General features: G+C 46.6%; 1 protein-coding gene and 1 non-coding gene across 3 annotated transcripts in view; both read right to left on the reverse strand.

Annotated features, from left to right (window-relative positions):
* The window catches only part of GNL3 (G protein nucleolar 3), an 88,159-nt gene that overhangs the window by 21,409 nt on the left and 46,730 nt on the right, over nt 1–20,020 (reverse strand). For both annotated transcript variants that reach the window (XM_029599453.1, XM_029599451.1), the window contains exons 9-10: nt 14,938–15,025; nt 2,269–2,443 (exon numbers count right to left, since the gene is read on the reverse strand). In XM_029599453.1, the coding sequence (XP_029455313.1) occupies nt 2,269–2,443; nt 14,938–15,025 (263 nt within the window). The remainder of the gene's footprint in view (nt 1–2,268; nt 2,444–14,937; nt 15,026–20,020) is intronic.
* Nucleotides 1,659–1,729, reverse strand: LOC115091415. The gene has a single exon (XR_003856717.1). It is a non-coding gene; the product is annotated as a small nucleolar RNA SNORD19 (small nucleolar RNA).

Here is a 20,020-nt window from a genome sequence, read left to right on the forward strand (position 1 = left end):
GGTGGGTCGGCAAAATTTCATTGGAGGGTTCGGGACAAACCTGAACTCTAGCTTGCCCCTCTCTTGGGCTGTCGACTATGAAAGGACCGAGACCTGGAAAATTTCCACCCAAGAGAAGGCAGGAGGGTACATGCCTAGCCCAGGAGATACTGGGGTAGGAGCCACTGAATTTCCCTCTCTCAATGATGACTCAGTCAAGGGAGTACTCAGATCCAGGGTACTTACAGTTAAAGCTGTGGCTAACCCATCCTCTGAATGGGAGGAGCCAGGCTTAGCAAAGTCCGGAGAGGCCATCTCTTCTTGGACTCTCACAGTGCTGACATAAGTTGGAATCCAGGTCAGACTGTGAAGCCCTAATATGACAAGCAGCGCAGAGAGAAGGGTGCTTATGTTTCTTGACTGCTGGCACCATTGGCGGTGGTAACTGTGTTCTATCGGCTCATGCTTAAAATTTTTTATGCGCACAGATTTCATGCGCCTAGATGGGGCATGGCAAGGCCCTCGCATACTCATGCGCCAGACTGTTCATGTATTCTGTGCTTAGAAGTTGTGCTCGTATGTATGCATGCGACATTATGCACACTGCGTGGACAGACGTTCTATGGAGGGCAATACGGCACGTAGAAAGACGCATGCAAGATGGTGCTGCCATGACCTACCACGTGGTGTGCCGACCAAACCTAAAGCGGGGCCTAGCCCACCGGGGTACACTGGAACTTCAAAATGTTGCCCTTGCCCCAAAGGCACCCAGCCCTGACCGCATTACAAGCACATTTTTGACCCATCAGGATATACAAAATCAAGTATGTATACCTCTCCTTCACAAAAATAAGGTAGATATAAGTGTAGCCAGTCCCCAGTTTGTGGCATGATCATCCAGGGGTGCTACAATGCCAGGGCTCAAGTTCAGTGTGGGTGGGGAAGTAATCTTCTTGGGCCTCTGGCGTGGTCAGAATTTCTTAAGTCCAATGGTTCACACTCTAGTTGAATGATGCTCTCCCAAACTAAGACCAAAGTAGAGAATATTAAAACTGTCCAGTAGCAGTTGTCCACTCACCTTCCAAGGGCAAAGAAGAAAAAAAGAACATGCTCCACTGAAGACTCTCCGCAAAAGGTGGAGCTAGTGCCAGAGGAGGATTCTAAAAACATTAAACCCTGCCCCCCCCACTGCCCAAATTAGAAAAATATTGGGGAAAACCATGCTAATGACTGGCAAAGTCCCATCACATAAGCTTGTGCTATGTCTACCTATAATGCAAATGAAAAGTGCCAATTTATGTATAGACATAAAAAACAGTTCTTCAATTCAAATGTTAATAAACGTGATGCGTTTCCCTAACAGGTGTACATTTTAGTACAATGCCATGCATCCTTCACAAAAGAAAAAAAAAGATTTCACTATTTGGTCCCTACAGAATAATCAAATTATGTTCCTGAAATGTCACTGCCTTCACTTGAAGAGCCACCTTGGACTGATTACAACCTGCATACATACAGAGTTTAGCTGAGGACCAATGGCCAGATACTGCCATTGCTGCAAACTGAATCATCATTTAGGAACAGTAAGCAGTTTACATTAAAAGGAAAGTATTTAAACAAATTATAACAGGATACATCTCCCTCGAGAACTACATGTGTATTCTATGCACACAAAGTGCACACTGAGCAAGATCAGAGTTGGATCTGACAGTCTTCACCATATCAGACAATTCTGGTCTCCTCATTTCTTGCTCAGCCACAACATAGTACAAAAAAACAAACTGCCTCAAAATAATAAAAATTATAGATCAAGCAAGGGGTTATCTAGGTTGCTGCCAAATGAAAAGTGACAGGAAGCTAAGGCACATGCAAAACTCAACCCCTTGCAGGTCCCCCAAATATCAATCGAACAGCACACATTTTACTGAACAATTTAGACAAACTCGGAAAGATGTTTACAGCTGACCACCACTAGTCATGTTGCATCTGGTAGAGTTGCAGATGCGTGTACACAACTCAGTTACAAAACTGTGGCGTCAGAGGCAACCCTGTACCACCACCCTCATTTTCAGATACCTGCAGCTGGTTAGGGGTCTGCAGTGTAGAAAGCTGGGACTAATTTTGGAGCCCCTATAACATGGACATTTGATGAAACCTATGGCAGGGCTAATGGTTAGTCATTAGCGTAAAAGCAGGAGGAAAGAACAGCGTTGCTATCAACTCAATTCAGCTTTTCCAACTAATGGAAATGTAAGAAAAAAAATACCCGTCTCCCCCTTTACCACTTACCTGCTGTTTTTTGCAGTGTTTCAAAATAGCATTCACAGCATTTAATGGGTTCCCTTCTTCAGCATCCAATGTATCTCTCATAGCAAGAGTGACAGCGGAGCTGGAGGGAGACACAATGATACTGGGGCTGTCCAACATCTTGATTTGTTTATCAATAATTACTTCTTGCATGTATCTGCAGGGAAAGAAACACCTGGTTAAACTGCTAGGCAAGATACTACCAAGTGCTACACATTTATAGAAAGAGTTTATAAAAAATTCCATCTGGGACATAAAATTAAAATTTGCTTCCCCACATAAACAGTATCTGGAATATCTATTTCTGCTCCCAGAAAGGATCTACTGAATTAGGAATACATGGGTTACATTGGGTTCTGGCAGATTTAAGACCTGACTCAGATGCTGCCCTCCTCCTCCAATGATACAAATACAAAATGCTTTCACAACAGTGGAAACAAATGATACTCCAGAAATGACATCTGAATTGATGTCAGAGTTGAAGAGGCATACAAAATGCCAAAGGCACTGTCAAAAGGTCCCAAAGCAGAAAACACCTCCATTATCAAAAGGCATTAACTTCTGGGATCCTTGGCGAGCAAAAATAATTAACAGATTCTTAGTAGTATGAGAGAAGAAAGGCAGGCTTTTGATGTTATAATCCATTTGACGAGCATAATCGAACTAGGAATGGAGTTGGGGTAGTGTAAAGGGAGTGCCAGAATTTAGGGGAGGGGGTTAGACACTTGGCAAAGACCACAGCATTTTCAAAGATCTTACCTGCTCATTGTAAAAGTCAGGAAATGCTATGTCGTACAGCAGACTTCAAACCATAAAAGATAGTATAGCGCTATGAGAGTTCATGGAACCTTATCTTGAATATTTCAATGACTGAGACTTGAGAATTAATCAGATCAACATATCCTTCATTGATTTAACAACTAGCCATTAAAGCCCATTAAACCGGGCGTGATTCCAGTCAGACCAGCATGGTTAGAGCCGCTCTGTTCTCCACAACTTCCCTTTTCCTTCCACCCCCTCTCATCTTTCCTTTCTTTCCCTCTCACCTCATCTACAACCCCTTCCCTCTCCCAACTCTCCTCCACTTTTTTCTCTTCTCCAGAACTTCTTACCCTTCTCACTTGTTCAGTCATATCCTCTTCCCTTTTCCTTCCCCTCTAGCCCTCCTCCACTCCCTTTTTCTGTACTCCACAACTTTACCCTCCCCACTTACATCCTCTTCCTTCCCCTCCCACCTCCTCCACAACACCGTCCCTCTCCCTCAGCCCTCCTCCACTCCCTCTCCTTTTACCCAGAACGCGCACCTGACGCTTAGATACCGCCGCTGCTCCATGGGAGGTCTCCAGGGGTCTCTCTCTCACGCGCGCCTCTCCACCGGGCTCGTTGCTGGCCCGCCTGACGCTCGGTGATGAGGCGCGCATGCGAGAGAGACACCCCTGGAGACCTCCCATTTCTATGTCTGTGCCGCCGCTTCTCCCCCACAAGAGAGAGACACCCCCCCCCCCCCCCCGGAGACCTTCTGTGCCCCTGCTGCCGTCATCGCTGCTCCTCCCCGCTGCTTCATTCCTTCCGGCCGCTTCATTCCTTCCCAGCACCATGTTGCTGCCCTCTGACCGACGTGCTCTTGCGCAGTAGAGCTGTGCTCTACTGCGCATTTGCGACATGTCGGTACAAGCCCATTTATATGGTAGATTGCTTGCAGACAAATCTTTCGGTCCCCCGACACGGACCGTGTTTCGCCACAAGGGCTGCGTCGGGAGGGACAAAAGCCCAAAAGTGAAGCCTGTGACCTGAAAATGTAGAGGAGCCCTGCGGAGGGAATCCAATTCAACTCACAAACATGTTATTGGAAAGTATGATGGAGACTCCTTTTGGGAGGATTTCTGAGGATTACCCAAGGTAGGAGGAGCGTGTAAAGCACTTTCCCAAGTGAAAGAAAAAGTATGGCGACTCTGAAAATCCAAACACACCACATTTACTGGTTCACCTTTGTCCACATGTTCATTCACCCCTTCAAAAAAAGGTAGGAGATTTGTGAAGCAGTCTTCCCTTGGGTAAATCCATGCTGGCTGTATCCCAAACCACGTCTTACGGGCCGATACAGTAAAAACGCGGGAGAGTGGGCCTCTCCTGTGAGCGCGATTCAGTATTTTTTATTAAAATTAGGCCCGGCGGTAAAAAGAGGCGCTAGGGACACTAGTGTGTCCCTAGCACCTCTTTTTTGACAGGAGCGGCAGCTGTCAGTGGGTTTGACAGCAGACACTCAATTTTGCCGACGTCAGTTCTCGAGCCCGCTGACAGCCACGGGTTCGGAAACCGGATGCCGGCAAAAGTGAGCGTCTGGTTTTCAACCCGCGAGCCTATTTCAAAATTTTTTTTTTAACTTTTTTAAATTTTCGGGACCTCTGATTTAATATCGCCATGATAATAAGTCAGAGGGTGCACAGAAAAGCAGATTATACTGCTTTTCTGTTCACTTTCCTGGTACCCGGAGAAATTAGCGCCTATCTTTGGGTAGGCGCTAATTTCTGAAACTAAAATGTGCGGCTTGGCTGCACATTTTACTTACTGAATCGCGCGGGAATACCTAATAGGGCCATCAACATGCATTTGCATGTTGCGGGCGCTATTAGGTTTGGGGGGGGGGGGGGGGTTTGGACGTGCTATTACCCCATACTGAATAAGGGGTAAAGCTAGCGCGTCCAAATGCCGGCTAACAGTGCGCTCCGGAGTCTCCATCCGTCGGAGCGCACTGTACTGTATCGGCCTGTAAATGTTTTGTGATTTTATTCCTTATAACAGTTTCCACAATTTTTCCGGGCACTGAAGTCAGGCTCACTAGTCTACAGTTTTCCAGATCGCCCCATGGCCCCTTTTTAAATAAAGGGGTTACATTGGCCATCTTCCAATCTTCAGGTACATGGGTGATTTTAATGATAGATTACAAATTTTTACTAATAAGTCTGAAATTTCATTTTGTACTTCTTTCAGAACCCTGGGGTGTATACCATCCGGTCCAGGTGATTTACTACTCTTCAGTTTGTCAATCAGGCCTACCAAATCTTCCAGGTTCACCACGATTTGGTTCAGTTGATTTGAATCATCACCCATGAACACCTTCTCCGGAACAGGTCTCTCTCTAATATCCTCTTCAGTAAACACTGATGCAAAGAAATCGCTTAATCTTTCCAGAAGTCTCAGGTGGTCTTCAACAGATGCCGGTGTAAATAGCCGGGCAACTCAGGTAGAGGCCAGGAATGCATTTGAGGCTGACACACTTTATGACTTGAGCTGGACTTTGGCCAGAAATATGGCCGCAGCGGTCTCGGTGCTTTGGTTGCAGAATTGGCCAGCTGATATGTGGTCCAAGTCTCAGCTGCCGGAGGATAAAATGACAATCAGGAATTGTTTTCTGCCTCGCTCAAGGTTTTTGGAGTTGTGGTGGTTTTTGTCCCAGTAAGGGTTCTGCTCCGTATTAAGGGCAGAACCAGGGTTCTGGTAGGCAGCAGTCATTTCGAGGTGCCCGTAGACTTCCCTGAGAGGGCTCCAACCAGGGGTCTGCAGCAGTAAGATTTCACAATGAAGCCAGGCTAGTCCACTCTCTCAAGATGGGGGTGGAAGGCCATCTATCACAGTTTTAAGAAAAGTGGACCAGGATTACCTTGGACCAATGGATCCTAGAGGCAATAAGGGATGGCTATGCTTTAGAATTTTTTTGCCCCATCACAGAAGCTTTCATGGTGTCTCTTTGCAGTGTCCGAGGCAAGCAAACGGCGATTCGGGACACGTTGTGTCACCTTCAGTTGCTGGCATTATAGTACTGGTAGCGGCCATGGAGCGCGATCGAGAAGTACTCAATTTACTGGGTTGTGCCAAAAAAAAAAAAAAAAGGAAGGAGCCTTTTGTCTCTTCCTCAATCTGCAAAAGGTGAAATGTGATACTGTGAGTTCCCCGTTTTTCCTTATGGAAACATTGCGGACAGTGATAGTGGCAGTTTCTTTCATGGAATTTTTCGGGCCTCGTTGGACTGGAAGGAAGCCTAAAAGCACATACCCATTCGGGAAGAACATCAAAGTTTCTTCATGTTATAGTTCTAGGGTAATTTTTCCAGTTTTGGGCCCTCCCATTTGGTTTGGCGACTGCACCTCGCACATTCACAAAGGTGATGGTGGTGGTTGCAGCAGCTCTCTGCAGGGAGGGGGATCCTAGTTCATACTTATCCAGATGACTGGCTTATCCAAGGGAAATAGGAGGAGGTATGCTGGTAGTCTGTGCACACAGTGATGGATATGTTGCGGTCCTTGAACTGGGTGGTGAATTTGGTGAAGAGTCACCTGAGCCCTACCCAGATGCTGGAATACTTGGGGGCAAAGTTCGATACTCAGCTTGAAGGAGTGTTTTTCACCTTGGAGAAAATTCAGAAGTTACAATCATAGGTGGTGCGGATTTTGTGGATGCCAATGCCCAGGCTTCGGATTATCTTCAGGTCCTGGGTTCAATGGCATCTACGTTGACTTTTTGCCATGGGCTTTTGCCCACATGTGCCCTCTACAGGAGGCACTGCTGTCATGCTGGAATCCATTTGTCAGAAAAGTTTCATCGGGCTTTACCGCTACAGGATACTTCCAGGTCCAGTCTCTCATGGTGGCTGTGATAGCCCAGTTTGGAGAAAGGGATTGGCCTGGAGGTTCTGGACTGGGTTATAGGGATCACAGATACCAACCTCAAGGGTTGTGGGGTGATCTGTCAAGAACGGCTGGCATAAGGACTGTAGTCACCAGTGGAAGCATCCTGGTCTATCAATCGCTTGGAAACGAGAGCAGTATGCAGGGAGTTGGTGGAATTCCTTTCACATCTCCACAAAAGTGTTTTCAGACAATGCGACAACGGTGGCTTAAATCAATCTGCCAGGGGGAATGAAGAGTCACGTGGTTGCCCAATGAGCCTAGGACCATTTTGCCTGGGTGGAGCGACATTTGCAGGGGATAGCCACTTCACATGTTGCGGAAGTGGACAACGTGCAAGCGGACTATCTCAGCAGGTAACAGTTGGACCTGGGAGAATGGGAGCTGTCGAAGGAGGCCTTTGCCTTATCCAGTCTTGTTGAGGAAGTTCCCGTCTGGATCTGATGGCAACAAGGAGCAACGCCAAGGCAGCAAGTTTCTTCAGCTGCAGATGATAGGTCGCAGCCGAGGGCATAGACAGTCGGGTTCTTCCATGGGCGACAAGGATCCTGATATATGTTTTCCCTCCGTGACCGTTAATAGGTAGAGTCTTTAGGCACATCAAGAGGCATCTGGGTCAGGTGGTACTGAGGGTGCCGGAGAGGCTACGTCATCCGTGGTTCACGGATCTGGTTCAGCACACAATTGACAGTCCCTGAGATTGGCTCATTTGCAAGGTTCTATTTTCTCGGATTGGATGGATCACTTTTGTCTCACAACTTGACTTTTGAGAGCAAGCACTTGCGACAAAAAGGATATGCTGCGCCTGTGATTTTCAAGAGCTTAGTTTACAATTCCTTGCAGGTTCAGGTGGCAGCCTTGGGGTGTCTCAGAGGTATACTACCGGGAAAAGGTTGTTGGCCTCAAATCCGGATGTTGGGAATTTTTGAAGGGGGTCGAGCATCTGCAGCCACCGGTGCATATATTGGGTCCAGAATGAAGTTTAAACGGTCTTGCAGGTGCTTTTTGGGCCTCTGTTTTGAGCCATTGAGGAAGGCATCGTTAAAGGACCTCATGCTGAAGGTGGTTATTTTTGGTGGCAATTTTTTTGTTCAGAAGGATCTTGGAGCTGCAGGCTTTGTCTTATAGGGAACCATTTTTGAAGATTTCAGACAAGGAGGTGTCTTTGTGCATGGTACCTTCGTTCCTATCTAAGGTGGTATCTTCATTTCACCAGAATCAGACTGTGGAGCCTTCCCAAATTGATCTGCTGAGTCGCCAGAGGCAAAGGTCACAAACAGTTTTTGGCGGTCGTATCATCTGTTTGTATTGTTTGGAGATGCCAGAAATGGATGTAAGGCCTCCAAGGTCATGATAGTGCGTTGGCTGAAGGAAGCTATTGTTTCGGCCTACCTTGTAAGGGCAGAAGAATTCCAGAGGGACTGAGTGTGCACTCTACTAGAATGCAGGCAGTGTTATCGGCCAAGTGTCAATTAGTGTCGCCGCAGGAGATTTGTAAAGCAGTGATGTGGTCTTCTCTTCACACTTTATCTTGCCATTTAGACGTCCAGGCTCCAGGAGAGCCAACCTTTGGTGAAAGTGTGTTTAGAGGGGGTCTTTTGCGGGCCTGCCCCATGTAGGGGTGCTTTGGTACATCCCACTTGTCTGGACTGATCTGGGGTAGGAACAAGAAAAGAAAATGGTTCTTACCTGCTAATTTTGTTCCAGAAGTACCACAGATCAGTCTAGAGACCCAGCCCCTTAATGTTCTGAACACCATTACAGCAAGGCCATGTTCTGGCATGCTTACTGGAAAGAACTGTCAGAATGTATATATACAGAACCTAAAAATGTTTGCCAGGTTGTGTTAGCCCCTTGGGTTGATTTTTGATTTTTCTGTTTGGGGGGCTCCAACTTTTGGGTTTGGCATTTGCCCTCATTTAGGAGGTTGCTGAGTTGTTACTCTATAGTTGGCTTGGGTACAGGTCAATACTAAGGGACTGCAGGTGGCACTCTTGGTTATGTGGCAGTGCCTCAAAGTTTTTAGTTCTCTGCCTCCATCTGCTGGTAGGGATGAAAAGCCCACATGTCTGGACTGATCTGTGGTACTTCTGGAACAAAAATTAGCAGGTAAGAACCAATTTTCCTATATAGAGCACTGTGCAGGCCGTAGCAGGTCAGTATTTCTATACCAAAGCAAGGAACATTTAAGCTTTATCTCCCCTCCCCTCCCCATTAGCAGGGAAGTGGAAAATGAATCCTTAAGGAAACGTGGTCCCTACAATGACTAAGGGCCAAACAAGAACCTCTGGAACTGGAAACCACAAAAAGCATAATCTGAAAGAATTTCTGTAACCTGTAAGACAAGACATTGGCTGAATCAGGAGGCAACCTGGACTGGTCTGCTAGGACTCAAGAAAAGAAAATTAGCAGGCAAGGCGAAAAAAACTGGTTCTTACCTGCTAATTTTCTTTCCTTGAGTCCTACCAGACCAGTCAAGACAGATGGGTTTTCTCCCCTACCACAGAACAAAATATTATGCAAACACCTTACAATATTAAACAAATAAAACAAAAAATACTGCATATAGATATACACATAGAAAAGCAATCTTCAGATACAAAATGGAGGGATTTTGGACTGTCCGGTAGGACTAAAGGAAAATAAAATAGCAGGTAAGAACCAATTTTTTCCATGAAAAGGGGAAGGTCCTAGCTGGCCTTCACAAACCCTCCAATATAGGCTCTTCTGTTCCACTGAGGCCTCTACAGGAGTCTCCTTATTACCCAGCTCATCAAAGGCTTGCGTGATCATAAAGGGGACTTCTAAAAAAAAACAAACCCCCCAGATGATCCTGGGGTCATCTCCCTCTGCCAGAGAGATCTTGCCCCCTTCTAAAGGCTCATCCTCCAGCTCACTCTCTCTCAAGTCCCGATTTGCAGGCAAATCACCAGGGGAGTCAGCCTCAGAAGGTGGACCTGTCATCCAGTTCCAATCTGGGCCTCTTTTTTGGACCCAGACCCTGTTCCTTAAGGTCTCACCCAGCCAAAAGGACATTAGGAACTGTTCTTCCCAGAGGAAGTGCCTTTTTCATACAAAAGGTCTCATGCATTAAAAGCACAAATTCAGCTGAAAAAGGGGTAGAAGAAGAGTGAGAAGCCCATTCAGCAGCAGGGACCCACCTCCTCCTCCCCACCGGTGAGAGTGTGTCAAAGGACGCAAGGGATTTTCTAAGCAGGGCCAATGCAGCTGCTAAAATCTAAAATGGTTGCTGCTCCTAGAGTCACAGTTTCTCCTCCCCTAGAAGGGTCTGCACCAGGCCCAGTAAACATTGGCATATCAAACTTGGCGGGATCCACCCTGGACATAGCTTCTGCAAGGAGGGTTTCCACTGTTGCCACACCAGACCTGCAATTGGCTCTCCTCTGGCAGTTCCTGAGGCAGATGAAATCGCTACGCCAGCCTCCACAAAATGGTCAAAGCATCCTGCGCTTTGCAGGATATGCCAGGAGGCTCAAAAACACCCCCCCCCCTTTCCACTGCCCCAGTGGAAAGCAGTACAAGCAGCCCACCTCAAATAATTGCCTCCAGACTACCCCTGATAATATAGAGCCACTGCGGGAGCTCTTTGGGGTTTCTCACCAACAGAACTCCTCTTAAAGGAAGGCATAAGAGGAGACAAAAAAGGAAGACAAGTACTTTTCTCTCCAGAGGCAATGCATGTCTCCACTCCTCGTGTACCATCCAAGCCTTAAGAAGTGGAACTAAAGGGGGAAAGGTTTGGGGCTGGGGTAGGGGGAAGAGGAAGAGGGACCCAGACTCCTCCAAGCCAGAAAGGGCCACCCCCGCCCGCTCATCCTCAACTCAAGCCAGGGAGCTGCCACAGCAAACCTACTCTGAGTCAAATCCAACATATGATTAAGCAGCAGGCTTTACATTTCCACCATCTGCTAGAAAAGAGAAAAAGTTTAGTGCTGTAGGCTTCAACAGTGTCCTATATAGGGTGTGTCAAAGGTTGTCTCTGTCTCCATCAGCTGCTAGAAGGGCAAAACCCAGGCATTCTGAACTGGTCTGGTGGACAATAAGGGAACAAAGCCTTTATTGCATCCCCAATAGCACTTTCTGGCTACTAGCCCATAGAAAAACTCCACGCAAGTTCTAGAATCTGCAAGGATAGCTTGCATGCAAAACTGCCCAAAAAATGGCAATTCATTTAACGGGAAAAGTGTAATATACCTTTTTTTTTTTTTTTTTTTAAATAAAGTTCACTTCTATACACTCCTCAGCTATGCGTTTCGAAAGCGTTGATTCAGATTCTCCCAAATTATATTAGCAGATTTCTAGGAGAAAAACCAGAGGCTCTTGCCAATAAGACCATGAACGCACCCTTAGCACGCTGCTACAAGTTGTTACTGGAGTCTGAGTCTGTCATATCAGGTTACATCATTTAGAGTTATACTGGGGACACACATCTAAGCTCTCACAATCCTCCTTTAATAAAGAGGATAAATGGAGTCAAGAACAAAGCAAGAGGACTTTACGATGAAAAAAAGCCAAGGCAGAATGCACAAACAAATCTAAACTGATCTGAGACACCTACCAAAACATACATCACAGATCACTTATACCCATAATGACCTCTCCCTTTACACAAAGGATAGGCTTAATGACCTTCTCTCTCCTACTTCTAAATGCTCAATCTATTGTAAAGAAAACTACCCTACTATATGACATACTTACTGACGAATCCCCTGACATATGTGCCATTACAGAATCTTGGTTAAAGGATACAGACACTGCATTACACAACCAACTCCCCACAGACCTATATAGCATCTTCTCCATTCCTAGACCCAAAAAGAAAGGGGGTGGACTTCTCCTTGCCGCCAAAAAGAGATTCAACTTCTCTCTCCAATCTACCCTCCCCCCACCCAAATTAGAGATAAGCATCTTTAAATCCAGCTCACTCCAACTCTGCTTAATTTACGCCCCGCCTGGCATCCTAGAAAAGAACCCCTCCCCCCTCATAGAATACATCTCTAAACATATAAACATTGCCAACCCAGCCATCATTCTCGGAGACTTCAATCTCCATGTCGACTGTGACCCCCCATCCCCAGCATGCGAAACCATACTAACAGCTATAAACGCCCTTGGATTCAAACAGATTGTGACTGACCCCACACACAAAGCGGGTCATACCCTTGACCTAATATTTACCAATACATTAATCCAAGCTGACCACCCCCTCTGTACGCCCATCCCCTGGTCAGATCACTACCGTATAGATACTTGGTGCACTATACAAAAATCCCCACAACCCACAAAAACAATCACATTCCGTAAACAGGCTAAAACTGAAGATATCATAGAGGCCCTATCAGAGGAACTACCTAACCTTGACCTCTCAGATGCTAACTCTGCCACCTCCTCATGGTTCCAAATCACCACCAACATAGCAGATAGACTCTGCCCCTCTCAAACCAAAAAAATCAACCTAGAAAAGAATAACAAAAAACCATGGTATGTAAATGAACTTAAAACCATGAAACTGAACCTTCGTAAACTAGAGAAAACCTGGCGAAGGAACCATCTCCCTACTACACTATCTCAGTTTCGCACCCAATTAAACATCTACCGAAAAGCCACAGAAAAAGCAAAGAAAGATTTCTATGCCACAAGAATCCATCAGATCCAGTTCAACCCACAAGCCCTCTTCCAATATGTAAACAGCCTCATTACATCACAAGACAGATGCAACCCCAACAATGACGATGAAATAAAATGTGAGAATCTAGCATCTTATTTCCTTTCTAAAGTGGAAACCATTATGGCACGCTTTACAGCTCATTCTGGCTCCCCGAACTCACCTGCACCAAAAAACAACACAATTAAATACACTAATCAAAGCACACAATCACACCCACACACAAAAAACCCAAACTACTCCCTATTGAACTTCGAAAACACATCTGCACTAGAAATTGAAACCACACTCAAGAAAATCAAACCTGCCTATCACCCCTCAGATAACCTGCCCACCAAAATACTGCTCTCAAGCCCTGCTACCACAGCCAAACACATCGCAAACATCCTGAACAAATCCATTACTCTAGGCCAAGTTCCAAAGCTACTCAAGCATGCCATTATCAAACCCACCCTCAAAAAACCTAATCTGGATCCTAATGAACTAGCCAATTATCGCCCAGTATCAAACCTCCCATTCCTCTCCAAAATACTGGAAAAGATCATCAAACAACTCACTGAATACATTGATGAACACAACATACTCTCCACATCCCAATATGGTTTTCGCAAACACCATAGTACAGAAACATTACTCATCACCCTCTCAGAATCCATTCTTAAAGCCATGGACAACGGACAATCCCACATACTTGCACTATTAGATATCTCTGCGGCATTTGACACAGTCAACCACCTCACACTCAAACGCCTCATGGAAATTGGCATTGCTGGCACAGCTTTACTATGGTTCCAATCATACCTTTGTGACAGAAGCTACAGTGTAAAAATTGGTTGTAACAAATCCAACCCTGTCAAGCTATCTCAAGGAGTTCCTCAGGGTTCATCCCTCTCTTCTACACTCTTTAATATATACCTCCTCCCCCTCTGCCATCTCCTCTCTAAACTGGGTATCCAGCACTTCATATATGCCGATGATGTGCAGGTACTCATCCCTATTAATGATTCCATTGAAAATGCAATGAAGATCTGGAAATCTGCGCTGAGATAAATAAATTGCTTTCCGATAACTTCCTAGCACTCAACACTAACAAAACAGAGATACCTCATTTCTTTCCCCCCCTAACAACCCCTTAGGCAGTCTCTCCCCTACCCCATCACTACCCAGTTACTCTCCCCCCCCACTCACTACCGCCTCACTACCCAGTTACCCTCCCACCCCACAAGCCCGCAACCTTGGCATCATGATAGATAACCAATTCAACCTCAAAAAATTCATTTCAGCCACCATAAAAAGCGGATTCTTCAAACGCCACACATTGAAGAGAATCAAACCTCTCCTTCACACCTCTGACTTCCGCACAGTTCTACAAGCTATGATCCTATCCAAACTTGATTACTGCAACGCTATCCTCCTAGGATTACCAAAAAGTACTCTACAACCTCTACAGCTATTACAAATGCTGCGGCACGTATCCTTACGAACCACTCACCGTCATGACCACATCACACCCGTCCTTCAATCATTACAACTGGCTCCCCGTAGCCTCTAGGATTATATATAAGTACTCACGCTCATACACAAAGCCATTCATAACCAAGACATGCAATGGTTCCCAGAACATCTCCTGCTTTCACACTCCGACAAGACCCACAAGAACATATCACCAGGCTAACTCCAATACCCTCTCCTAAACTCATGAAGCATACCACCTTTAGAGAGCGATCTTTCATCATCGCAGGAACCGCCCCACTGGAACAAAATGCCCTTCCCAACTACGCCAGGAACCCTGCACAAAAAATTCAAGCACAATCTTAAACATGGCTATTCAAACTAGCTTACCCTGATTAACGAACTAATTCTCCCCAAAGATACGCCTTGACCGCCTGACTGATCCGTGACCTCTCCTTTGCCCTCCCTTCCCCCCCACCCCTGTAGGTATTCTCCTCTTCCTCCCATCCATCTTTTACCTCCCCCTGCTAATTTTCTTCACTGCCTTGTTTTAACTCCCTTGTTAAAACTAACATGTACATATGTATATAATTCCTGTATATAAGTCCTGTATTATCTCCTACCCCTGTTAACACTCCCCCTGTTAATGTTATTATTGTAAAGCTTGTTGCTAAGTTATGTTACATTGTGAACCGAGGTGATGTTTTGCAAACGTGCCTCGGTATATAAGAAACCTTAAATAAAATAAATAAATAAGTGTAAAACCGCTTTAAACAGCAGCCTATTGAAACATATTCCAAGGCTCATTTGAAAACAAAAGCTACTCACTTCGTAGTGCCCCTTGCTGGACCAACGTTACATGCACGTGCTTGCTTCAAACTGTTGATTAAGCTACTCTTTCCCACGCTGGGGAAGCCTAAAGAAAAGAAGGGACTGTTAGAAAGTAATGACACTGGTTATAGAGCACTATCCATTGCTGCAGGCTTTTCTCAGATGGACCATCTCAGACTCATGAGCAGTTAGGAGAAAAGTTACACACCTTGATGGTATGAAAAAAATATAGCCATAATTGGAAAGGAACCACATCCGAAAAATGAAGATCATAGAACATATTTAGTTGAAACTGACATATTAACAGCCAGGCTGAAAATGATGACATCAATTCAAAACCATTTTAATACATAAAGAATAAGACTTTTGAAAGTAAAGCTTTTCCCCCTGAGGGCAGTGACGTCACGGGACAATATGGCAGCCTGAAAGAGAGCTCCCGAAGACATAGAGCTCCATTTCGACTAAATCGCCCTCCATCCCCCGCCAGCAGCTGAGATTTTCCAGTAATGGACAAGCTACGTTCTCCATCTCCATAACATCCAAGCGAAAAGGAACAGATTTAAAGCAGAACTCATATTCTAAAGGAGGAGTGAGTGCAGACGGCAGTTCACAACCAGGAGACCCGTCCCCTCCGACCTCTACTAGGGAAGAATTTAGACAGTGGTTCAGCGATCTCCGCAAAGACATGAAGGAGAATAAAGAGGAAATGATTGAAAAAATGGTGGAGCTACGAGAGGAGATGGCGGAAATAGGCCGCCGAGTGGATGACTGCGACACTAGATTGGATGTATAAGCCGACAAACTGGACAAAATGCAGAGACAATGTGACATGCTCACCAAACTGAAGTGGACCTACTTTTTAAACTGGAAGATTTGGAAAATAGGAACCGCAGATGCAACCTGCGCTTCAGAGGGGTTCCCGAAAAGGAGGCCTACAATGACTGTCAGGCGGTAGTGCGGAACCTGAGTACAGAGAGGCCCGCTAGAAAACAGCCAGACGACAGAAATAGAAAGGGCTCATCGAACACGCCCGGGAAACCAACCACAAGATTTCATTGCTTGCTTCCTACGATACCCGATCAATGAGAGAGAGTACTAACCGTGGCAAGGAAACAGCAGTCCTGGCAGTGGGAATCACAGTCTATATCTGTGTTTACTGATCTATTCTCGATGACGCTAAAACGCCGACAGGAATTCCAGCCTATTACATTGGTACTTCGGAAAGAAATTTCGCGCTATTAGGTGGCTATTCCCGCTGGGGATTTCCATCACCATCTGGGGCATCACCTCTAAAGCCAACATCCCTGCCGAGGCGGTGGCCATCTTGACAGCAGCAGGCCTCAAAGTCAAGTCTTCGGAGTGACAGTGCCAAGACACCTCGCTGGCAGCAGGTAGAGAAAGGAGGAAGGAGACTGCACCGGAACACAGAAGTGAACCCGCAACCAACAATGGAGGGCCACGGAAGACCTGCGATCACGGCGCCCATAACGGAGACAATTAAGTCAAATATCAGAAGAATGGAGCAGGAGAAAAAATTTGGATTGATGTCATACAAGAGAACAGTACACTTTTGACTTTCTAAGGCTGAATAGAGTAATAAGGATGCTGGTGGGGGGAAGGGAGGGTTGTATGGGTTATAAAAGTATGGGGGGGGGGGGGGGGGTTTGGCTATCGGATCTGGGGGAGATCATAGTCCTCCTCTGCATAAGCAGACTGGCCATGGGGACATGGCATTGGATTGGGGATGGGAGGGCAAGAGTTGAGAGTGGTATGAAGGTATCAAACTTGAGGATCATTATAAGGGTGAACAACTGTATGGAGGTCAAGCGAGGGGGGAGCTCTAAAAGAAAATGATTCCTTACCTGCTAATTTTCGTTCCTGTAGTACCAAGGATCAGTCCAGACAGTGGGTTATCTCCCCTTCCAGCAGATGGAGTCAGATAGAACTTTGGAGGATGCTTTCTTATAAGGTAGTGCACCCTCTACTAATCCTCATCAGTATGGAGTATATCAAAGCAAAGAGGAAAACCAGGATGGATCAAGAACAATAGCATTAAGTAACAAATACAGTGTGCAATGGGCACAAAACAGTGTCAAACAACAAACTTGCAGAATGAACCATTAACCAGCCAAAGGAAAAAACTGCGCTGAAGAACAATTTGAGCAGAGAGGCAATCTCAAACCCAATAAACAGTCAGGGAGGGCGTCTGGACTGATCCTTGGTACTACAGGAACGAAAATTAGCAGGTAAGGAATAATTTTCTTTTCCCTGTACGTACCAGGATCAGTCCAGACAGTGGGATGTACCAAAGCTTCCCTATGTAGGGTGGGCCCCGGAAAGCCCTGCTCAAATGAACCTAGAGCCAAAGGAGTCAAAAGTAGGCAACTGTATGTGTAGACGATAATGACGAGCAAAGGTATAACACGATTTCCAAGTTGCTGCTCGACAAATCTCCTGGAACGAGACAGATTGCATCTCCGCCCAGGGAGCAGCCTGAGCTCGAAGAGAATGGGCCTTGACACCCGCAGGAGGTTGTCGACCCACTTCAATGTAGGCCACAGAGATCGCCTCCTTCAGCCAGCGAGCAATGGTAGTTTTCGACGCCTTGGCCCCCTTCTTCGGACCATGCCAGAGACCATCTTGAGATCCAAGATCGGGCGGAAGGAACCTTCCCTTCTTGGGGACTATGAAGTATACCGAATAATGTCCCCGGCCTACTTCCAGGGGGGGAACTGGACAAATCGCTCCGAGAGCCAGAAGCCTGTCGAGTGTCTGCCGGACTATGAGCTGTTTCTGGACTGGGCCACACGGAGAGAAGAGGAACCTGTCTCTTAGCGGCCGAGCAAATTCTAATGCGTAGCCGTGCCTTAGACTATCCAGGACCCACTGATCTGACGTGATGTTGACCCACTCCTCGTAGAAAAGGGAGACACGTCCCCCTATCCTGGGGATCGGGGAGTGGGCCGGCATAGCTTCATTGTGAAGACTTGGAGGACGTCCCCTGGGCCGGACCAGAGCAGGGCTGTCTTTGGGCAAGAAAGGACTGAGTCTAGGATTGAGATCGAAAGGACGGGTGACGAGGAGCTGTAGTCCTTGCCTGGCAGAAACGACGTTGATTCCTGAATTGGCTTCTAGAGTAATTAAACGACCTAGAAGAACGAGGGCGATCCTCTGGCAGTTTGTGTACCTTATTCTCTCCGAGGGACTTGATAATCTGGTCCAGATCTTCCCCAAATAGTAGCTTGCCCTTGAAGGGTAGGGATCCCAGCTGCGACTTGGAAGAAGAATCCGCCGACCAGTTGCGAAGCCAGAGGAGGCGTCTAGCCGAGACTGCAGAAACCATAGATCTGGCCAATACTCTCAGAATGTCATATAGAGCGTCTGCTCCATATGCTATGACGGCCTCCAGGTGGTCTGCCTGAAGTGCTTCCTCAGGAGGCAACTCCTGGGAGCTGAGCAGCTGTTGAAGCCAGTGGAGGCCTGCACGCTGAGCGAAGGAACTACAAATGGCCGCCCGAACCCCTAGGGCAGACACCTCGAAAACTCTCTTAAGAAAAAACTTCCAGCTTTCGATCTTGAAGATCTCGCAAGGCTGCAGCACCCACTACTGGAACGGTAGTTCTTTTCGTCACCGCTGAAACTGCAGAATCTACTTTGGGAATCTTAAGCTCCAGGAAATCATCCGGGAGAGGATATAGCTTATCCATGGCTCTGCCGACCTTGAGGGAGGACTCCGGAGAATCCCATTCCCTGGATAACAGTTGAAGGAACGTGGGATGGGAAGGAAAGAACCTACATGGCGGAGGTAGGCCAGCCAGAAGGGGGGTCCCCTTTCTTCGCTGGTGGAATAGGCTCAGGCGGGTCCTGAGAGGCCTCAACGTCCAATTCCTGTAGGATATGTGGAATGAGGGGGTCCAGCTCATCCCTCTGGAAGATCCGCAGGACTCTAGGATCATCCCCTTCCAATTGAGCCATAGTTGAAGGTTCATCTGGATCCGGGTCCTGCTGAGGAACAAACCCCCCGCAGAGGGGTGTACCAAACAGACCCTCGGCGCGCTTGAGGTGGTCGGAGGTACCCCTGGTCCCGGGACCGCTGACCCTTGGGCACTCCCCACGGTCTGGGCACTTCCCAAAACCTCAGTGGAATCAGCCATTCTGAGTATCTTAGGAGGAGGACCCGCCAGAAATTCCTGGTGCTGACCCATCCTGGCCAGGTAAGCATTGTGAAGCAGGAGAACAAAATCCGTGGAAAACGGAGGTGGCCCCGATGGAGGAAGAGTGGGAAGATCCCCTGACGGAGGAAAAGGCTCCAGAGGTGGAATGGGTGTCAAAACAGACGGCTGAGATGAAAAAGGAGCGTCCTGCTCTTCTCCTGTTAGCGCCGGAGCAGCCGAGTCTGGAGACAAAATGGCCACCGTTCCCGCGGTCAGCGGGATCGGGCCGGCCCCTGAACGTCGAAGTGCGCCAGAAGACGAGAACCAGAGAATCAGTAGAACTAGGAGTCATGATTTGAAACTCCAAGGAGGAAGACTCAGAACCAATGTTAGGAAGTTTTTATTCACAGAGAGGGTGGTGGATGCCTGGAATGCCCTTCCGGAGGAAGTGGTAAAGACTAAAACTGTGAAGGATTTCAAAGGGGCATGGGATAAACACTGTGGATCCATAAAGGCCTTTCATGGATAACAAACTGGTAAAGACAGGAAACAGAGTGGGATTAAATGGACAATTTTTTCACTGGATAAGGGTATATAGTGGAGTGCCTCAGGGATCTGTACTAGGACCCGTGCTTTTCAATATATTTATAAATGATCTGGAAAGGAATTAGATGAGTAATCAAATTTGCAGATGATACAAAATTATTCAGAGTAGTTAAATCACAAGCGGATTGTGATAAATTGCAGGAGGACCTTGTGAGACTGGAAAATTGGCATCCAAATGGCAGATGAAATTCAATGTGGATAAGCGCAAGGTGATGAATATAGGGAAAAACAAACCATACTGTAGAGTTACACGTTAGATTCCATATTAGGAGCTACTGCCCAGGAAAGAGATCTAGGCATCATAGTGGATAATACTTTGA

Source organism: Rhinatrema bivittatum, chromosome 4 (genome assembly GCF_901001135.1).
Source record: "Rhinatrema bivittatum chromosome 4, aRhiBiv1.1, whole genome shotgun sequence".
NCBI lineage: Eukaryota > Metazoa > Chordata > Amphibia > Gymnophiona > Rhinatrematidae > Rhinatrema > Rhinatrema bivittatum.